Source organism: Phalacrocorax aristotelis, chromosome W, assembly GCF_949628215.1.
Source record: "Phalacrocorax aristotelis chromosome W, bGulAri2.1, whole genome shotgun sequence".
Classification (NCBI taxonomy): domain Eukaryota; kingdom Metazoa; phylum Chordata; class Aves; order Suliformes; family Phalacrocoracidae; genus Phalacrocorax; species Phalacrocorax aristotelis.
In genome coordinates, this window is record NC_134310.1 from 29592318 (window position 1) to 29608958 (window position 16641).

At 61.8% G+C, this 16641-nt stretch overlaps 1 protein-coding gene and 1 long non-coding RNA gene across 2 annotated transcripts; one reads left to right on the forward strand and one right to left on the reverse strand.

Moving 5' to 3' along the window:
- The first annotated feature begins 98 nt into the window (after window positions 1-98).
- LOC142049552 (uncharacterized) lies at window positions 99-9142 on the forward strand. Its single transcript, XR_012657748.1, has 4 exons — window positions 99-719; window positions 1896-5326; window positions 6860-7330; window positions 7534-9142. It is a non-coding gene; the product is annotated as an uncharacterized LOC142049552 (long non-coding RNA).
- Window positions 881-15056, reverse strand: LOC142049526 (calcium/calmodulin-dependent protein kinase type IV-like). Its single transcript, XM_075077330.1, has 12 exons — window positions 14337-15056; window positions 13699-13826; window positions 9897-9975; window positions 9536-9598; window positions 7175-7257; window positions 6923-6995; window positions 4896-4986; window positions 4718-4792; window positions 4443-4518; window positions 4161-4287; window positions 3889-4041; window positions 881-3490 (listed from the first exon to the last, which is right to left on the reverse strand). The coding sequence occupies exons 2-12, from the start codon at window positions 13794-13796 to the stop codon at window positions 3266-3268; spliced, it is 1143 nt and encodes a 380-aa protein (XP_074933431.1). The 5' UTR covers window positions 13797-13826; window positions 14337-15056; the 3' UTR covers window positions 881-3265.
- Between the last annotated feature and the right edge of the window lie 1585 nt (window positions 15057-16641).

Below are 16641 nucleotides of genomic sequence, written 5' to 3' on the forward strand. Positions count from 1 at the left end.
TGGAGCACAAGTGTGCTGGGGGGCGGCTGAGGGGGCTGGGGGGGTTTAGCCTGGAGAAGGGGGGGCTGAGGGGAGCCCTTCTTGCTCTCTGCAGCTGCCTGAGAGGGGCTGGAGCGAGGGGGGGGCTGGTCTCTGCTCCCAAGTCACCAGTGACAGGACGAGAGGAAACGGCCTCAGGCTGCGTCAGGGGAGGTTTAGGTTGGGTGTGAGGGAAAATGCCTTCCCTGCCAGAGCGGTCAGGCCCTGGCACAGGCTGCCCTGAGAGGTGGGGGAGTCACCGTCCCTGGGATGGGGTTCAAACGCCGTGCGGACGTGGCACTTGGGGCCATGTTCAGGAGGCCTGGGGGGGGGTTGGGTTGGCGCTTGGACTCGATGATCCCAGAGGCCTTTTCCAACCTCAACGGTTCCATGACTCTGTGCTTCCCCTTCGGTGCCCTTCGTGCACCGGGCGCAGCCCTTGGGGGCAGGGGCTCCACACCCCTCCCAGTACCTCCGCCGAAGGTGCTATTTCAAATTCAGTATTAAAAGTGATTTGTCTTGTTTTGGGTTGTTGGTTTTTTTCTTTTAGGTGATTACTTTGCAGACCCAACTGTCCTTGTGTAACGCAGGCCCTGCTCAGAAAGGCTGGCTCATGTTTATGCTAAGGCAAAACGAGCGGAAGGTCCCTGTCAGTCCAACAGTGCCAGGACAAACAGCCATAGCCCTGGGGAGAGCAGCAGGTAGGTAGCGTGGTTACTTGTCCAGAGCCTCAAAATAAACTCTATGAAAATGGGTTAAAAAAAAAACCAGAAGAAACAGTGGCCTCTGGCAAGCTGCTATTTGGCTCTGTCAAATTTCAGCCCTTGTATTTTGATACCAACAGTAAAAACAGAGCCCGCGGTAGATGTTTGATACTTTATTAGCTGTCTATACATCTTTATAAATACCTGCAATACGGGAAATGTCACCACCATACCGAAGTAGTAAGTTTTTAAAACACATTCTGAAAATGGTACACAGACCAAACTGGCAGCTCCTATTAGCTTTACTCCCAGGAGTACATTTTTTTCCCTACCTTTTAAGTACTGGTATTTGTGGAATAATACTTTGTTGACATAACGTAAGAGGCAAACTCCTTTTTATTTTTGCTCACAGTTTTCCCTTGGGTGCCTTCCATCATGGAAGACACTTTTTTGCTCGCTGTTATCTAATTGATCCCTCATTCCCCTCCATTCCGCAGGAGCAGGGGTGGTCTGTGGGCCGGGCAACGTTAGCGTTTCCCAGCATCTATCTCTGTTTCACAGGCTCTGGGTGTGCTGAGCACTCTGGCCTGGTCCCGCAAGGCGTTTAAATTAGTGTCAAAAGATATAAAATAGTCTTTTAAGACTTGAGCTAGTAAACAACGTGGTTAAAGTTGGAGTTGTGGCCCCGTTGGAGTAAACCGGGACACATTATGTAGTTTGAAGGTGAGAGAGCGTCACCCTAAGCATAGGATAAAGCCCGGAGTTCAGCACACTGCAAGGTTCAGCCCTCTATATTTAAAAAAAGAGAGAAAACAACAGCCCCGCCTGCAAAACGCAAAGAAAAATAAATAATTTTTCCCTTTCCTAAACATTCTCCCTTGTTCTTAGCATTTGCTTTCTCCAGAGTGAAATCTTGCTGTGCCTCTGCTTCCCCATTGAACCTATGATTGTTAGTTAAAAAAAAGAAAAGAGCACATTTCTAGTCGAGACCTGACGTTTTTCCAGTTAAAAAACCCTCTTGAACGTCCGATCTCTCCTCTGTGCTCAGCTTTACAAGCAATAACTGAGCTTCATGCAGTACGGATCAGCCCTTACACGTAGTCTTTATGATTTCTGCTTGTGCTGTAAATAAATACGAGAGTCTCTGTGTTACCTTTGCCTTCCTGATTACAGCTGTGACCCGCTGACCCGCCCTCCGCGTCGAGCGCCTGTCTGGAGCGGCGGCTTTCGGCTCCAGCAAAACACTAATTTTCGTTTGCCGCCCCTCCTTTATCAACCACTGGGTTGTACATCCTCATCCTGGGCAAATTAACTTCGTGTACGCATTTCGTTCTTCTCCAGTTGAGCTTCTTCTTGCCCAAACACGTCGTTACACGTGTACGGCCGGAACGACGAGGGCTGCAGGTCGCGGTCATCGCCTCAGGTCAGCAAACCCCGCGCTGGATCACGGCAGCCGGCGCTGCGGAGCCGCCGCCCGGCTTTCTGTAATCCCACAGGCGTAATATGGCTTTTCCTGCCTGGTTACTTGTTCTCTGTTAAAATCTGCAAATGCTTATCCTGCGGCTTGGTAAATAACTGCCCAAAAAATGTCTTTTCAAAAAGTTTGTTGACTGATTTCATTCATTTAAAAAAAAAAAAATAAACCAAACAAATTATGTACAAACTCTTTGTCCTCACTCGGGAAACAACAGCACCGTTACGTTACGAAGCCTTACAACGCACCGTAGCAAGAGTTGCGTCGTTCTTCGTTAAAACTCGTCGCGTAAATCGGAACCTGGAACGCCAACACAGCGGCCGGGCGAGCCGGCGTCCCCGGTTCGTGACGACCCTACCACCATCACGTCCCCACAGCAAGTCTGGACATGGGAAGAAACAAAACTGGAGTGGAACAAAAGCACGAATCAAGCAGAGGTCGTCTACAGTCTAGAGATAATAAAGGAACCACTGGCAAACACTTTTTCTCCGGATAGGATCAAAGCTGGGTTCAAAGGCTCCTACAAACCTCGTCTAATACAGCAGCAAGCTTACGGCCGGGTCCTGCGGATGCGATAGCGACTGTAGATGTACCATCGATGGTGATAACCGGGACGCACCCTCTCCCCTCAGCAAATAAACCCTTCGGGACTATTTACAGGAACTTAGAAAACCCTGTCATAAGGACAACTTACTGCCTTCGTAGGGAAGGTGAAATAAATCCTTTTTTTTTTTTGCTGTTTGTGCCTCGTTTTTAAGCCACTTGGGATCTTTTCCCGCCACAGTGGCCAAAACCGTTAATTTGTTGGAAGACCGAGTCACCAGCCTCGTTTCCTCCGTCGGGTCCCTACAGACACACCACACTCACAGCGACCAGGTACGACTCCACTGGCAACAGGACACTAAACAAGGATGCTCCACACGACAGACCACGGGCTCCCGACGCACACCTACGCTGGGGGCGCTCCCGTCCCGCCCGCCTTCCCCCGCCTCTCCCCGCCTCGGCATCCGAGGGTCAGCGCGATATTGCTTGTCGAAGCCGTGGCGAGCCGGCAGCGGCGCCGAGGGCGTTAGCTCTTGCAGCCGGCGCCGTTCAGAGGAACCTTGGACACGGTGGGGCAGTCGCTCTGGAAGGCGTCGAGGTCCGCGGTGGTGGTGGCTTCGGGGCCGGCAGTCGCCGTCCCCTGGGGCAGGCAGGCGCCCTGGGGACCCCCCTGGCTGCGCCCGCTGCGGGAGCAGTCGTGGTGCCCGTGGTTGCCCAAGCGGCTGGAAGCCACCACGGCTTTCATGGCAGCCTGTTGCAAAGGCACAGCGACGCGAGCAGTTATTAGCGCCTGTTTCTCCCCTTCGATGCCGCTCAAGCCCCCGGCACGTGCGGAAGGGGAGATGGTGCCTCTCCTTCAGCCAGACCGAGCCGGGAAGCCCAGCTCTCCCCCTTGGGCACGGCTTTTCCCCGGCAGCAGCTGCCTCCACGGGCAGCCCGGCTGCTGCTCCCTGGGGATGCAGCTGCGCAAGGCGCCGCTCCATCGCCCTTCACCCCCCTCCAGGAGCCGCCATGTGTCACTAAACATTTATCTGCCCGGGGGATCCTTAAAACCCGCCGACAGCAGCTCTCGGTGGCCCCAGCCATTGGCACAAGGGGAGGCAAACACGAGCCACCCCCCCGGGGGTTAACGGGGCTTTTTCACCTTACCTTCAGTTTCCTCCTGGCGTTAAATTCCTGCAGTTTCTTCTGCGTGCTGTCCATGTGAGCAAATTTAGCGGCTTTCCCGGTGACCCAGGGATGCTCCAGAGCCTGGTAGACAGTCAGTCTCTTCTGGGGGTCCAGGACGATCAATTTTCTGACCTGTAACCAATTTCAGTCACACAAAACGGCTTAATTTGTTAAATGCCCCTCGTTCTGGTATCTTTACAAGCATTGATCTGAAGGCTTCATACTCGGCAGCCCCGAGCCCCGGCGCTCACCAAGTCCTTGGCGTTGAGGGAAACCTCATCCCACCACGGGGACACGAACTCGTAGTCGCAGGTGAGGATGCGGCTGTACATGTACTGGTCCCCCCGCGGGTCGAAGAAAGGCTCGAAGCCACAGAGCCTGTGAGCACGGGAGAGAGGAGCTACGTGCCGCTGCCCGGGCCCCGTGGCGCGGCCGTGCCGGTGTTTGCCGGCTGCTCGCGGTGGGCTGAGGTGGTGCGAACCGTCCCGCCGCCGCGGTTGCATCGCCCGCGGGGCCCCGCCAGCGTTACTCACAGGATGTAGGTGATGACGCCCACGGACCACATATCCACTTCAGGGCCGTACGGGCACCCGTGGAGGATTTCAGGGGCTGGAAGAAGAGTTTGGGGTTCAAATGGGCTGGTGTGGGAACCTCACAGCCAAGGGAACGTCCCCCTGGGCACCATCGGCATCTCCCGAGCCCGGCGCAGCCATCTGCCATCCCTGCACCGAGCTGTGCACGGCCTCAGGCAGGGATCAGCCTCCCCGAGTCTCCCTCCCACCCCCCTGGGCTCTCCTCTCCCGCTCACCGCAGTACCCCGGCGTCCCGCAGACGGTTTTCATGGTGTCCTGTTCATCCACGATCTTGGAGAGCCCGAAGTCACCTTGGAGGGACACAGAGGGGAGGGGTGCCACCGTCAGGGAGAGGTGCCATTAACCCCCCATCCCACCACAACCCCCGCAGGGTGGGGGTCGCGACAAACCCACCGATTTTAAGGGGAGCGTCGGGGGACAGGTCTGCGTAGAGCAGGTTCTCCGGCTTCAGGTCGCGGTGGACGACTCCGTTTTCGTGCAAATACTACGGAGAGAGAGAAAGCAGGGATGAAGGAGGGGAGGAAGGGGCAGGGAAGCCCCGTCTGCCGAAGGCGGCCGCAGCGATCCGGGACCCGGCACAAACACGCGACCAACCCGCCCAACTATTTCTTTGGAAACACTCAACACCTGCAGTGCCAGGGCATGGGAAGGACAGTTCCTGTTATGAATTACCATTTTTAAACCTTCCTGTTGCCATAGAAACCCCATCTCCAGCCAACCTGTGATGCAGAGTGGCGCTGAGCTTCCTCCTTCCTCTTCTTCATCCCCCCCAAACGCAGATTGGAAGAGGCACCTCCACCAGCAACGCCTTTGGTGGGCCAAGGGTGCGCGGGAAAACTCCTCTCCCTGGGGGGGTTTGGGGCGGTGGGCTCTGGGTGCCTCTCCCCGGGGGTGTTTGGGGCGGGGCAGCTCTGGGTGCCTCTCCCTGGGGGTGTTTGGGGCGGTGGGCTCTGGGTGCCTCTCCCCGGGGGTGTTTGGGGCGGTGGGCTCTGGGTGCCTCTCCCTGGGGGTGTTTGGGACGGGGCAGCTCTGGGTGCCTCTCCCTGGGGGTGTTTGGGACGGGGCAGCTCTGGGTGCCTCTCCCTGGGGGTGTTTGGGGCGGGGCAGCTCTGGGTGCCTCTCCCCGGGGGTGTTTGGGGCAGTGGGCTCTGGGTGCCTCTCCCCGGGGGTGTTTGGGGCGGTGGGCTCTGGGTGCCTCTCCCCGGGGGTGTTTGGGGCAGTGGGCTCTGGGTGCCTCTCCCCGGGGGTGTTTGGGACGGGGCAGCTCTGGGTGCCTCTCCCCGGGGGTGTTTGGGACGGGGCAGCTCTGGGTGCCTCTCCCCGGGGGTGTTTGGGGCGGTGGGCTCTGGGTGCCTCTCCCCGGGGGTGTTTGGGACGGGGCAGCTCTGGGTGCCTCTCCCCGGGGGTGTTTGGGGCGGTGGGCTCTGGGTGCCTCTCCCCGGGGGTGTTTGGGACGGGGCAGCTCTGGGTGCCTCTCCCTGGGGGTGTTTGGGTCGGTGGGCTCTGGGTGCCTCTCCCTGGGGGTGTTTGGGACGGGGCAGCTCTGGGTGCCTCTCCCCGGGGGTGTTTGGGTCGGTGGGCTCTGGGTGCCTCTCCCTGGGGGTGTTTGGGGCAGGGCAGCTCTGGGTGCCTCTCCCCGGGGGTGTTTGGGGCGGTGGGCTCTGGGTGCCTCTCCCTGGGGGTGTTTGGGGCGGTGGGCTCTGGGTGCCTCTCCCCGGGGGTGTTTGGGGTGGTGGGCTCTGAGTGCCTCTCCCCGGGGGTGTTTGGGACGGGGCAGCTCTGGGTGCCTCTCCCTGGGGGTGTTTGGGACGGGGCAGCTCTGGGTGCCTCTCCCCGGGGGTGTTTGGGTCGGTGGGCTCTGGGTGCCTCTCCCTGGGGGTGTTTGGGGCGGTGGGCTCTGGGTGCCTCTCCCCGGGGGTGTTTGGGGTGGTGGGCTCTGGGTGCCTCTCCCCGGGGGTGTTTGGGACGGTGGGCTCTGGGTGCCTCTCCCCGGGGGTGTTTGGGGCGGTGGGCTCTGGGTGCCTCTCCCCGGGGGTGTTTGGGACGGTGGGCTCTGGGTGCCTCTCCCTGGGGGTGTTTGGGGCGGTGGGCTCTGGGTGCCTCTCCCCGGGGGTGTTTGGGGCGGGGCAGCTCTGGGTGCCTCTCCCTGGGGGTGTTTGGGGCGGTGGGCTCTGGGTGCCTCTCCCCAGGGGTGTTTGGGGCGGTGGGCTCTGGGTGCCTCTCCCCGGGGGTGTTTGGGACGGGGCAGCTCTGGGTGCCTCTGCCCGGGGGTGTTCGGGGCGGTGCGGCTCTAGGTGCTGCTCCCCGGGGGTATCGGGGGGGTGCAGCCCTTGCAGTGAGACCCCTGAACCCCACAGGGACCTCCTCGCTGGGCCACCCCCAGGTGTGTGCGGGGGGGGGTCGCACCGGGGGCACGTTACCGAAACCGCTTCCAGGATCTGCTTGACGACGTGGGCCGCATCCCGCTCGCTGTAGAAACCCCTCTCCACGATCCTGCGGGCACAGGGGGTCAGCGCGGCGGTGCCCTGCCCTGCACCAACCCCCCCCTCACTCCCCGTCCCCCCCAACCATGGTGTGCATCAGCCCTACCCATCCTCATCCTCCCTCCACCATCGGGGTGAGATTCGTCCCTCCTCGTTTGGAGCGGGACGGGGACCGCGGGGCCGGCGTACCTGTCGAAGAGCTCTCCTCCCGTCACCAGCTCCAGCACCAGCGCGATCTCGGAGGGCGTCTCGAAGATCTCCTTCAGCTTGATCTGAAAGGGGTGAGAGGAGGGATGCGGGACGTGGAGACCGGCTGTGCCAGGAGGAGCACGCGACCGCCGGGCTGTAAGGGGTTATTCGGAGCAGCGGCACATTTCCCTCCCTTTTTTATTTGTTTGAACGTGAATTTTTTTAACTGGAACAGCCCTGCTCCCTTAATTGTGCGTTAAAGTTGATGCTGGGAACGGGAAGAGGCGCCTTTCCCCTCTTCAAGTCTCCAAGCTCATTAGCTGGAAGAGGAGCTCACCGAAAGCTTTTTAATTTCACAGCTTTGTCGGCTGCGCTGGCCCCTCGGGCGCCTCCGTCCAGCCCTGCGACCCCCGGCAGAGCCCTGCCCTCGTCCCTCCCGGCCGGATCCTGCACATCTGCATCGGCGGGGATGCAGGAGGGATGCACAGAGCCCCGGGGGGCCAAAGCCACCTCTGGGACCGGGGCCCTGGGGCCCCTTGGGTGCCTTTGCAAACATCCCTTGGACCATTCTGCGGCAGAAGAGGCACTAAAGAAACAGCGGTTTTTCTCCTGATTTTTGTGCTTTAGCTCCCAGGCGAGGTGAGCTTGTCTGCACAAGACCTTTGTGCCACTGCAGTGAATCTGGAATTAACAGGTCTCTCTTAAAACTACGTCAAAATGCATTTTTTTTTTTTTTTAATGGAAAACAGAGAATTTCATGCTTCTTAAGACTTTTGTGACACTGCGAATTTCATGGGGCTTTAATCATTACCTTCATAGGCTGGGTGACAAGCCGTGATACCCTGCAGGGTGAGAGACACTATGTGGCAGCTTATTGCATTATAATAATACACGGAAGCACTATAATTTTCCTATTAACTTCAAAAGTTTACAATCCTATTATCAGCCGCTGTTGAGGTTGGTGCTGAACGATAGCGAGCGCGCAGACGGCACCACCGTAAATAATGAAACGGAGCATCTCCTCTTCGAAAAATCACTTGAACTTGGGAGCGAGCAGAACCCTACGGAAAACTCGGTGATTTAAGTATTAAAACAGTCCAGCTGGTTCCTCCTCCGCGTCTCCGTGGTGCCGCTGCCTGGAGAGCGAAGGAGGAGGGAGGGCAGAAATTGCGGTTTCTGTTGCGTTTCTGGTAACGCATCGGAGAGGAGCCTCTCCCCGTCCACAGCCGACAGCGGCTGAGCATCGGGGCGGGCGATCCCCCAGACGTCCCTGGGGAGGGGGGAGCGTCGCCGTGGAAGAGGCTGAAGCTCCTGATTGCCCCGAAATGCTGAGACACCCCAATGCCCAAGGCAGGCCCATGCCGAGCTGGCCCAGGGGCTTAGGGACGCTCCGGCTCCATCCTGTTTGCCCCCATCATCCTAATTTTTGGTCTTCCTTTGGCTTCATCTCTTGCACTGAGGTTTGGGACAACGTTGGGCGGGCAGGACGTCCCCGCTGGGGCTCCTCCAGAGAGCAAAGCCTTATTGCTCCAGGGAGGGTTGACGTGGGCTGGGCTGGAAGCAGCCGTGTCCGGAGTTTTGAGCCCTACTGCAAAAATACGGCAGCTTGGGCGGCAGCAGCCAGCAGCAGGGTGACGTCCCGGCGATGTCCTGGCCACAAAATCAGATGGAGCGGGGTCTATCGCACCTCTGCAGGGCCAGCCCCCAGCGCCGCGGCAGCAGCAGCTGCCGGGTGGCTTTTTTTTGTTATTTCTTTAACTCAGGTCGTCTCCGAGATGCTTTTGCAATTTGCCGGTGGAACTAAACAGCCGGGAATAAGCCTTTTTGGTAGGCGGAGGGACGGCGGGGCGCGGAGCCCCCGAGGCCCCTGCCATTGCGGAGGGGCCGACACGGCGGCCCCGGCTCTGCTGACACTGGCGGTGATTAGATCCGCTCCTGGGCGTTGCAAATCGTTCCAGCCGAGCTGCCGTTATCCCCCGAGCGCTGAGCAAGAGAAACGTCGGCCAGCCGCGGCCGGGACGCGGCGCCCAGCACCCGCGGCCCCGTCCTCCCCTTTTATCTCCCCTTGCAGGATTCATTACAGATGGGCAATTTTCTGTGGTATTCATTTGATCTCCTCGATGGAAATTGCTTACCGAATGGAAATCTCAGGCCAGGGGACGGGGGGGAGGACGGTGGGGGGGCCCTGGCCCTCGGTATCGGAGCTGGGGAGCTCGAAGGCGCTGCAAACACCAGGAGTTTCGTGCGGCAGCGAGCAGGGGGTCACCGCCCCACGGCGAGGCCCAGGCACCCGTGAGCCCGTCTGCGAGGCAGGGAGGGGACGTGGGGTGCAGGCAGGGTTTCCCTTGGGGTCATACTCACGATATTGGGGTGCGAGAGCCGCAGCAGGACCCCGATCTCTGTCCTCACGATCTTTTTGTCAATCTGGAAAGCAGAGACACGTGGAAGTGGCGTTACCTCTGCTGCCGGGTCTGCGTCCGCCCCCCCGCCATGCAGAAACCCCCCTCATGCACCCAGTACCCCCCACCCCAGCCTGCTGCACCCCCAGCCCAAACCCCGGTGCTTTTCTCCATCCAGGACCCCCGGAGCATGGGAGCGATGCCCGGCCAACAGCCCCGTGCCCATCCCGATGCCCCACGGGTGCCAAGGTGCTTTGGGAGCAGAGCAGAGACCCCTCACACCACACCCCCCACCCTGCAGCCCCCCACCCACCGACACTCACCGTCTTCTTCAGTATCTTGGCGGCGTACGGGGTGCCCGTGCCCTTCTCCTCGCAGCTGTACACCACCGAGGTGGCTCCCCTGCGGGAGGGCGGAGGCGCGTGAGGTGGCCGCTCACCCCATGCCCCCCACCAGCGCCAGACCCTGGGAGCTCAGCCTGCATCTTCCCCCGCTGCACCCCGCTCCCCGCATCGTTTCCAGCTTTCCCGGGTAAAGCCGTTTTAATTAAAACCAAGTCCTACAGGGGGTTTAAATCCTTAAGCGGCTTTCACGACAGGATGGAGCCTCCCTCTCCCTGTTCGCTGCCGCAAGGACGCGCCCAGCGGGGCCCGCAGGGACGATGCCAGGGTCCCCACCCCGGCCGCGTCCCCGTGGTGCCGGCGAGGCCACGGCACACGATCCTGCGCTGCCACAAATCCTCCCCGCCGGGTTAAACCGCTCCAAGTTACAAGAGGGATCGTTGCCATTAAACCCCCAGTAATGCCCCTCGGTTGCCAGTGATTTTTAGATCTAGTTAATAACATTTTCTAACCACTGGACAGTGAAATCAACCCATCGCTTCAGGCCATTACAGGGCTCATTTGCAATTTCATCTTCACTGCCTGGCTCCTCGAAGCAGATTAATTCTCGCCCCCAAGTAATCGACCACGTTTTATTGCTCTTCGGCTTTGCCGTCTTCTGGGACCAAGTTCAGGCTCTGCCTCGAGGCGCACGGCATCCCCGCCTGCCCGTGCCCTTGGCCCAGGCAAGCACCGACCCCAAAAGGCCAGCCCCATGTGCCCGGGGGGCCGTTTTCACACCAAAATCTCCCCTGAGACCGAGACCAACCCACAGCGCGGCTGCCAGCGACCTTTTGCTGCAGCACCACATGCTGAACGCCCCGGCGCCGCCAGCGCTCCCCGGGGTGCTCTCGTGAAAGAGAGATTTGCTTTGAAAACGAGAGCGGATTTTGCAACTCATCCAGCTGAACTTGGGAATCACATCCCCATGGCAACGGCAGAGCCGGGTACCACGGAGCCTGGGGATGCTGCGGGGCCTGGGGATGCTGCGGGGCGAGCAAGACCCGGCCGTTCTAGACCTTGGCCATTTTCAAACCATTTTCTTCCTTTTGCTCAACACTCTCCATGAAATCTTATTTTGCAAATAGAAATCAGTTTGGAAACTCATTGCACAGGCTCGGAGGGGAGAGGTGGCCGTCACCCTCCTCTTTCCCAGCTCAGGAAAATGGGCAGAAGGCTTCAACCTGAACCCAAAATGGCATCACCGCTGCTGCGACTGCAACGATATCGTGGCTCCAGTGGGGGGAAAAACCCACGAGCGTCTCCCCTGGCTCCAGCAGCCCTCCCGCAGCCGGGGCTCAGCTCACGGCCGGCACCGGTTGCCAAACGCTCCGGGTGGTTTGCAGTAAACCAGCACCACCCTGCCCTGCCGCCGCCTTTCTGCGCGCGGCGGGTGCCTGGTTCTTACCCTGATCTCCCAGCCGGCCTGGGCGCAGGGGCAGGACCCCACTCCTCTTCCTTCCACCCCCTCGCCACGGCTGAATCCCAGCACCTCTTGCCCTCCCACCATCCGGCAAGATTTTTCCGCGCGGACAATTTGCAGCCTGATTCCTGCTGCTAACAGGATCATTTAGAAGCCCTCGGCTTGGTGTTTAGGAGGTGCTGGAGTTGCTCCTCGGATGCAGAGCAGCCTGCTGTGCCTCTAGCGCGGCACCGGCTGCCCCTCACGCGCTCCCAATTACGGCGGCGGCTGGATTTGCACCAGCATTCGCTACACCCCAGCCCCTCGCCCCGCCGGCCCCGGCAGCCGCCGCTCGCTGCTGCTTAAGGCCTCAAATAAATATCCGCAATCAACCTTGACTGCGACAGGAGATAATTGCATTTGCTTTACAGATGAACTGGAAAATGTCAGACAATGGGATTTGCCGAGAGAGCCCGGACCGGCGGCGGGGGGCACGTGCAGCCTGCCAAGCGCCGGGGCCGGCCCACGGGGAGGACGGTGCGAACCCCCAGCCGAGGCAGCACCCCGACTGGATGCTGCTGCCCACGGCCACGCCGCCCCAGCCGAGAGCAGCCCCCAGGCTGCCCCGAGTCACCCCCGGCGCGCGTCGGGCTGGGTCCTGCCCGCCGGCGTGGCAGCACGGCCGGTGGGGATGGCCACCTCGCGCTGCCTCCGTCCACCCCCGGCTCCCTGGGGCTTCTAAGGCCAGAGCAGGATCCGACCTCGCGGTCCGGCACGGCGGCTCCGGCGGTTTCAGTGCCCCACGGCAGAGAGGCACTAAGGGAAATCACACCGTGCGCCCAATGCGCCGGGCGTGCAGCCACGAGCGGATGGCTCCAAGACTGAGATGGGTTTGATTTAAACATGGATGCTGAAACTGGATGGGTGGACGGTTGGAAGGAGGTCTGGGGGCTCAGAGCCTGTCTCTCTGTCCTACATCCATCTGCGCAGGGCTGCGTGCTGCCCAGCCCTGAGCTGACCCTGGCCACACCTCGCTAAGAAGCCTTTAATACCTGCTTTTACCAAAGCTGCAGTTTTTCAGGCTCAAAGCCTCCTCTGCTGATGGAAACCCTGCAGATGGCTGGGGCTGGCCCAGCCTGAACCATCACCACCGCCTCCTCCCTGCCGGCACAGCCCGGAGACCCCTCAAACGGGACAGCCAGACTTCCCGCACGCAGCTTCCCAGCACCCCCATGCACCCCCCTGCCCTGGGGGCACTGGGACTCCTTGTCACCTGCCCTCTGGTTGGGGGCATCCCCAGCACGGGAGCTCCTCAGTGCCAGCGGTGCCGCTCTCCTCCGCAGGACGCGGGAGCTGGGCCTGGGCATCTCCGGGATGCGTCGTGGCCCCTGGGGCACCCGCAGCCTCCCGGGGCCCGCGGGCACTTGGCACCGGCCCTGGGCTCCCCCAAACGCCGCATCCCAGCACCCCACGAGGGCTGGGGAAGGGCCGAGCTGCCGCGGAGGACGGCAGCGCCAGAGCAGTGTGTGCCAGCGGCGCGGGCAAACCTGCCGGGAAGCAGAGATGGGCACTGCCTTCGGGAAGGTTTAAAACACATGTCTCCTGGCAGGGCAGCCCCGGGAAATGGCCCACAGCGCCCGTGGGACCCAGCAAGCCAGCCCTGATGGTCCCTGCCCATAAGGATTTACAGTAGGACCTCTAATAAATATGTCATGAGAGCTTCCACCAAGCAGCTGGTGTCTGCCAAGGCGGCTCCCATCGGTGCCACCGCACGCCCCACGGCTGCAGGGACACAGTTAGTACCCACGGTGGGGCTTCCTGACCCAGGGGGATAAATCTAGACCTGGGAATAAATCCCTGCCAGGGCTACATCCCTTTGCTGGGGCTCCCACCACCCGTCCTTTGCAGGGGGCTGCTCCAGGACGGACCCTCTGTGGCCCCACGCCGTGCCAGGCTCATCGCCCACCTCCCCAAATCCTTGGGCTGTTCAGAGGGGAGATGGGTCTCACCACAAACCCGCTCCCCTCCGTGGGGGTGAGAAACATACAGCTCCACGTGCACGGGGAACCTGGGCCCCATCCTGCAAACCCTCAGTAAGCGCTCCCGAAACCACTGCTGCAGCCTCACGACAGACCCCAAGCCCCAGCTTACATGTGAGGACAGGGTCTCCCTCCATTCCCCCCTTCATCCATCCCTCCACCCCCCTTTTCCATCCCTCCATCCCCCTCCATCCCCCTTCATCCCTTCATCCCTTCCCACCAGGCCAGTCCCTGCCCCGATGGGGACACACTCCCATGCAAGGTGGGCTCCTGCCCCCGCAGACCCCCCCCCGGCAGCCGGTACCGTCCCAGCTCAGGGCCCACGATGTAGAAATCTTCCAGGGCCGTCTCGCGGTGGGAGCCATCGATCCAGTACTCGCTGCCGGTCTTGGAGGAGGGCATGGTGGGCCGAGGGCGGCGAGCTCCCGCCAGCTGCTCGGAAGGAGACACTCAGACATCGCGGCGGCCCCCCCGCCTCGCTGCCCCCACGCGTGCGAGCGCCCAGATGGCCCAGCAAAAAGCAGTGCTCGGGATTATCGAGCGTGATGAAGTCGCAGCCACAAATCTCCTTCCCACCAAGCACGTACGCTGCCTTTTTGGAGATAATACCCCCCCCCACTGCCAATGTCGTGCCCCCTCCCAGCTTTTCACACCAGGCTCCCACACTCCCCCTGTTTCTCGCCCAGTCCCCATCCTTCTTGGGCTGCCATGGCTTTTCAGAGCCCAGCAGGCCGGACCCAGCACCCAGAACCCAGGCTTCACCCCACGGACTGGCACGTTGGGGTATTTGCACCCTGATTCCTGCACTGACCCCCAAAACCACCCCGACATCAAGTAGACCCACCAGCCCGGGGAGCACGCCTCCCACCGTGGGGCCTCGCAGCCCCTCGATCTTTGCAACCCCGTTAATATTCGGGTCGGATTTGGGGACCCGGCACATACCGTTAGCTGCGGCGTCGCTGCGCGGCGGAGCCGTGTCCCCCTCGGTGCTGCCTCATCCCCGGCGCGGGGCGGCTGTGCGGAAGGTGGGTGCTGGGTGCGGGGGGGCCGCTCAGCCCCCGCACGCCTCGGTGCTGGCGCTGCACCCAGCTGCAGCCTCCCCCCGGGCCCGTGCTGCCAAGCGGTGTTAGGGCTCAGCTCGTTGCGGTGCTTTGCAGGGTGCTGAGCAGCGCTGGGGCGCGGGGACGGAGGGATGCGGGGGTGGGAGGATGGAGGGGTGCAGGGGTGGGAGGATGGAGGGGTGCAGGGATGCAAGGATGTGCGGATGCAGGGATGTGCGGATGCAGGGATGCAGGACCGCAGGGATGCAGGACCGCAGGGATGCAGGGCGAGAGGAGGGTGGGGATGCGGGGCCGGGGCTGCGGTGCAGGGGGACCCTCCCAGGCAGCAGCCCCGTCCGCCGCCGCTCTCCCGGCTGGCTCGGCCGTGCCACCCCACGGCCCGCCGCCGCCACTGCACCGCGCCCCGCCGGCCCCCCGCGGCCCCGGGCTGCGCTGGGAGGTCGGGGGGCGCAGGGCGGCCCCGCGCCCCCGCCCCACGCTCCAGCCGCCCCCCATCACCCGCAGCCCAGCGCCGGGGTCCGGCCCCGCGGACAGGCTTGGGGGGGGGGGGGACGGGGACGGGGAGACTGCGCCGGATCGGGCCCCGCTCCCCGGGGAGCACCCAGCGCCCGGCACCCCCTCGGGTGCCAAGGGACGGCTCCTGCCCCGCACCCCGGGGAGCACCCAGAGCCTGGCATCCCCCCACCCCGCCCGGGTCCCGGGGGCCGGATCCTGCCCCGCACCCCGGGAGGGACGCGGCGCTGCCGGGCGCGGCCGCACGGTGACGCCATCGGCCGCCGGATGGGTGCGGGGCGGGGGGGGGGGCGGGGGGCGGGGGGGGGAGGGGGGCGGGGGGGGAGGGGCGGGGCTGGGATTGGGATTGGGATTGGGGCGGGATTGGGTTGAGGGGATGGGTGGGGGTGGGAAGGGGGGATTGGGGTGGGGATGGGGGTGCGGTGGGACGGGGTGGGACTGGGGATAGGGTGGGCTGGGGCCAGCAACAGGGTGGGAACAGGGGTAGGGCTGGGGTGGGATTGGGGCTGGGGCTGGGATAGGATGGGAACAGGAGTAGGATTGGGGTGGGATTCGGTGTGGGGCTGGGCTCGGGCCAGGGACGGGGTGGCGTGGGAATGGGAATAGAATTGGGGTGGGGTAGAGATGAGTTTGGAATGGGGCCAGGGATGGGATGGGGTTGGGATGGGGCCAGGGATGGGATGGGAATAGGGCTAGGGCTGGGGGAGGGACTGGGGCTGGGGTTGGGATGGGGCCAGGGGCAGGATGGGAATGGGGCTAGGGCTGGGGTGCAGCTGGCCCCGTGGCTGGGGCCGTGTATGCTCTCGGGAACCCCGTGGGGTTTTGTGTTTCCCACAGCAAAGGGACCCGAGCAGGAGGTTTCTCCTGTACGTACAAGGGGAGGAAACGAATCCCAGGTGAGCCCGCGGCCGCACCACGCCGGCGGTGTCAGCTCCGATATCCAACGTGCCGGGGGGCGTTCAGCAACACTCTCCCGCTCCCCCTCCTCGTCAGCAGTGGCCGGGATCCACCGCTGCCCTCGCCACGGGCGAGAGGGGCTCCTTTTCAAGCCCTCCTCTACAGAGCTGTGAGCCAGAGGCGGATTTTCATGTTTTACTATTAAAAATTGGAAATAGGGAGAGCGTCCTGCAGGGCAGCCACCTTCCACGTGGGAATGATGGGTGCCGATGCCGGCAGGGCCCCTGGGGACCCCATGCAGACCCCCCACCACCGCGGCTCGGATGGGAGACCCGCTCAAAAGGACCTGCCACAAAGGTCTCACTGGCACAAAACGTCCTCCTTGTAACGGGCTTCCCAAGTATTTATTAGAATATTTTATCATATCTGAGGGAGGCAAACTCAGCCCTGCTTGATCTAGTCTAGTAGCAACTCTTTTTTGAAAAGGATGTTCTTAAAGGGAGTGACCTGATAAGTGAATAAATTGCCTCTGCCCCTGTTTCTCCCTGTCCTGGTATGTTGTGGAGACAAGGGTGGGCTGGAAGAGCCTGGTTTGCATAATTAATATTTATCACTTCATCAAGAACAAGCACGATCCCCCTGTTCATCCCCAGCCCTGAGAAGAGCGGGCCCAGCCTGGGCAGCGGGAGACGGGACCGGGCTGCACTGGCAGCCAGGCAGCCCCCTCCCCTGCACACCCCAGCCCCCCACAAGCACGTCCGCCCCAGGAGGAGGGG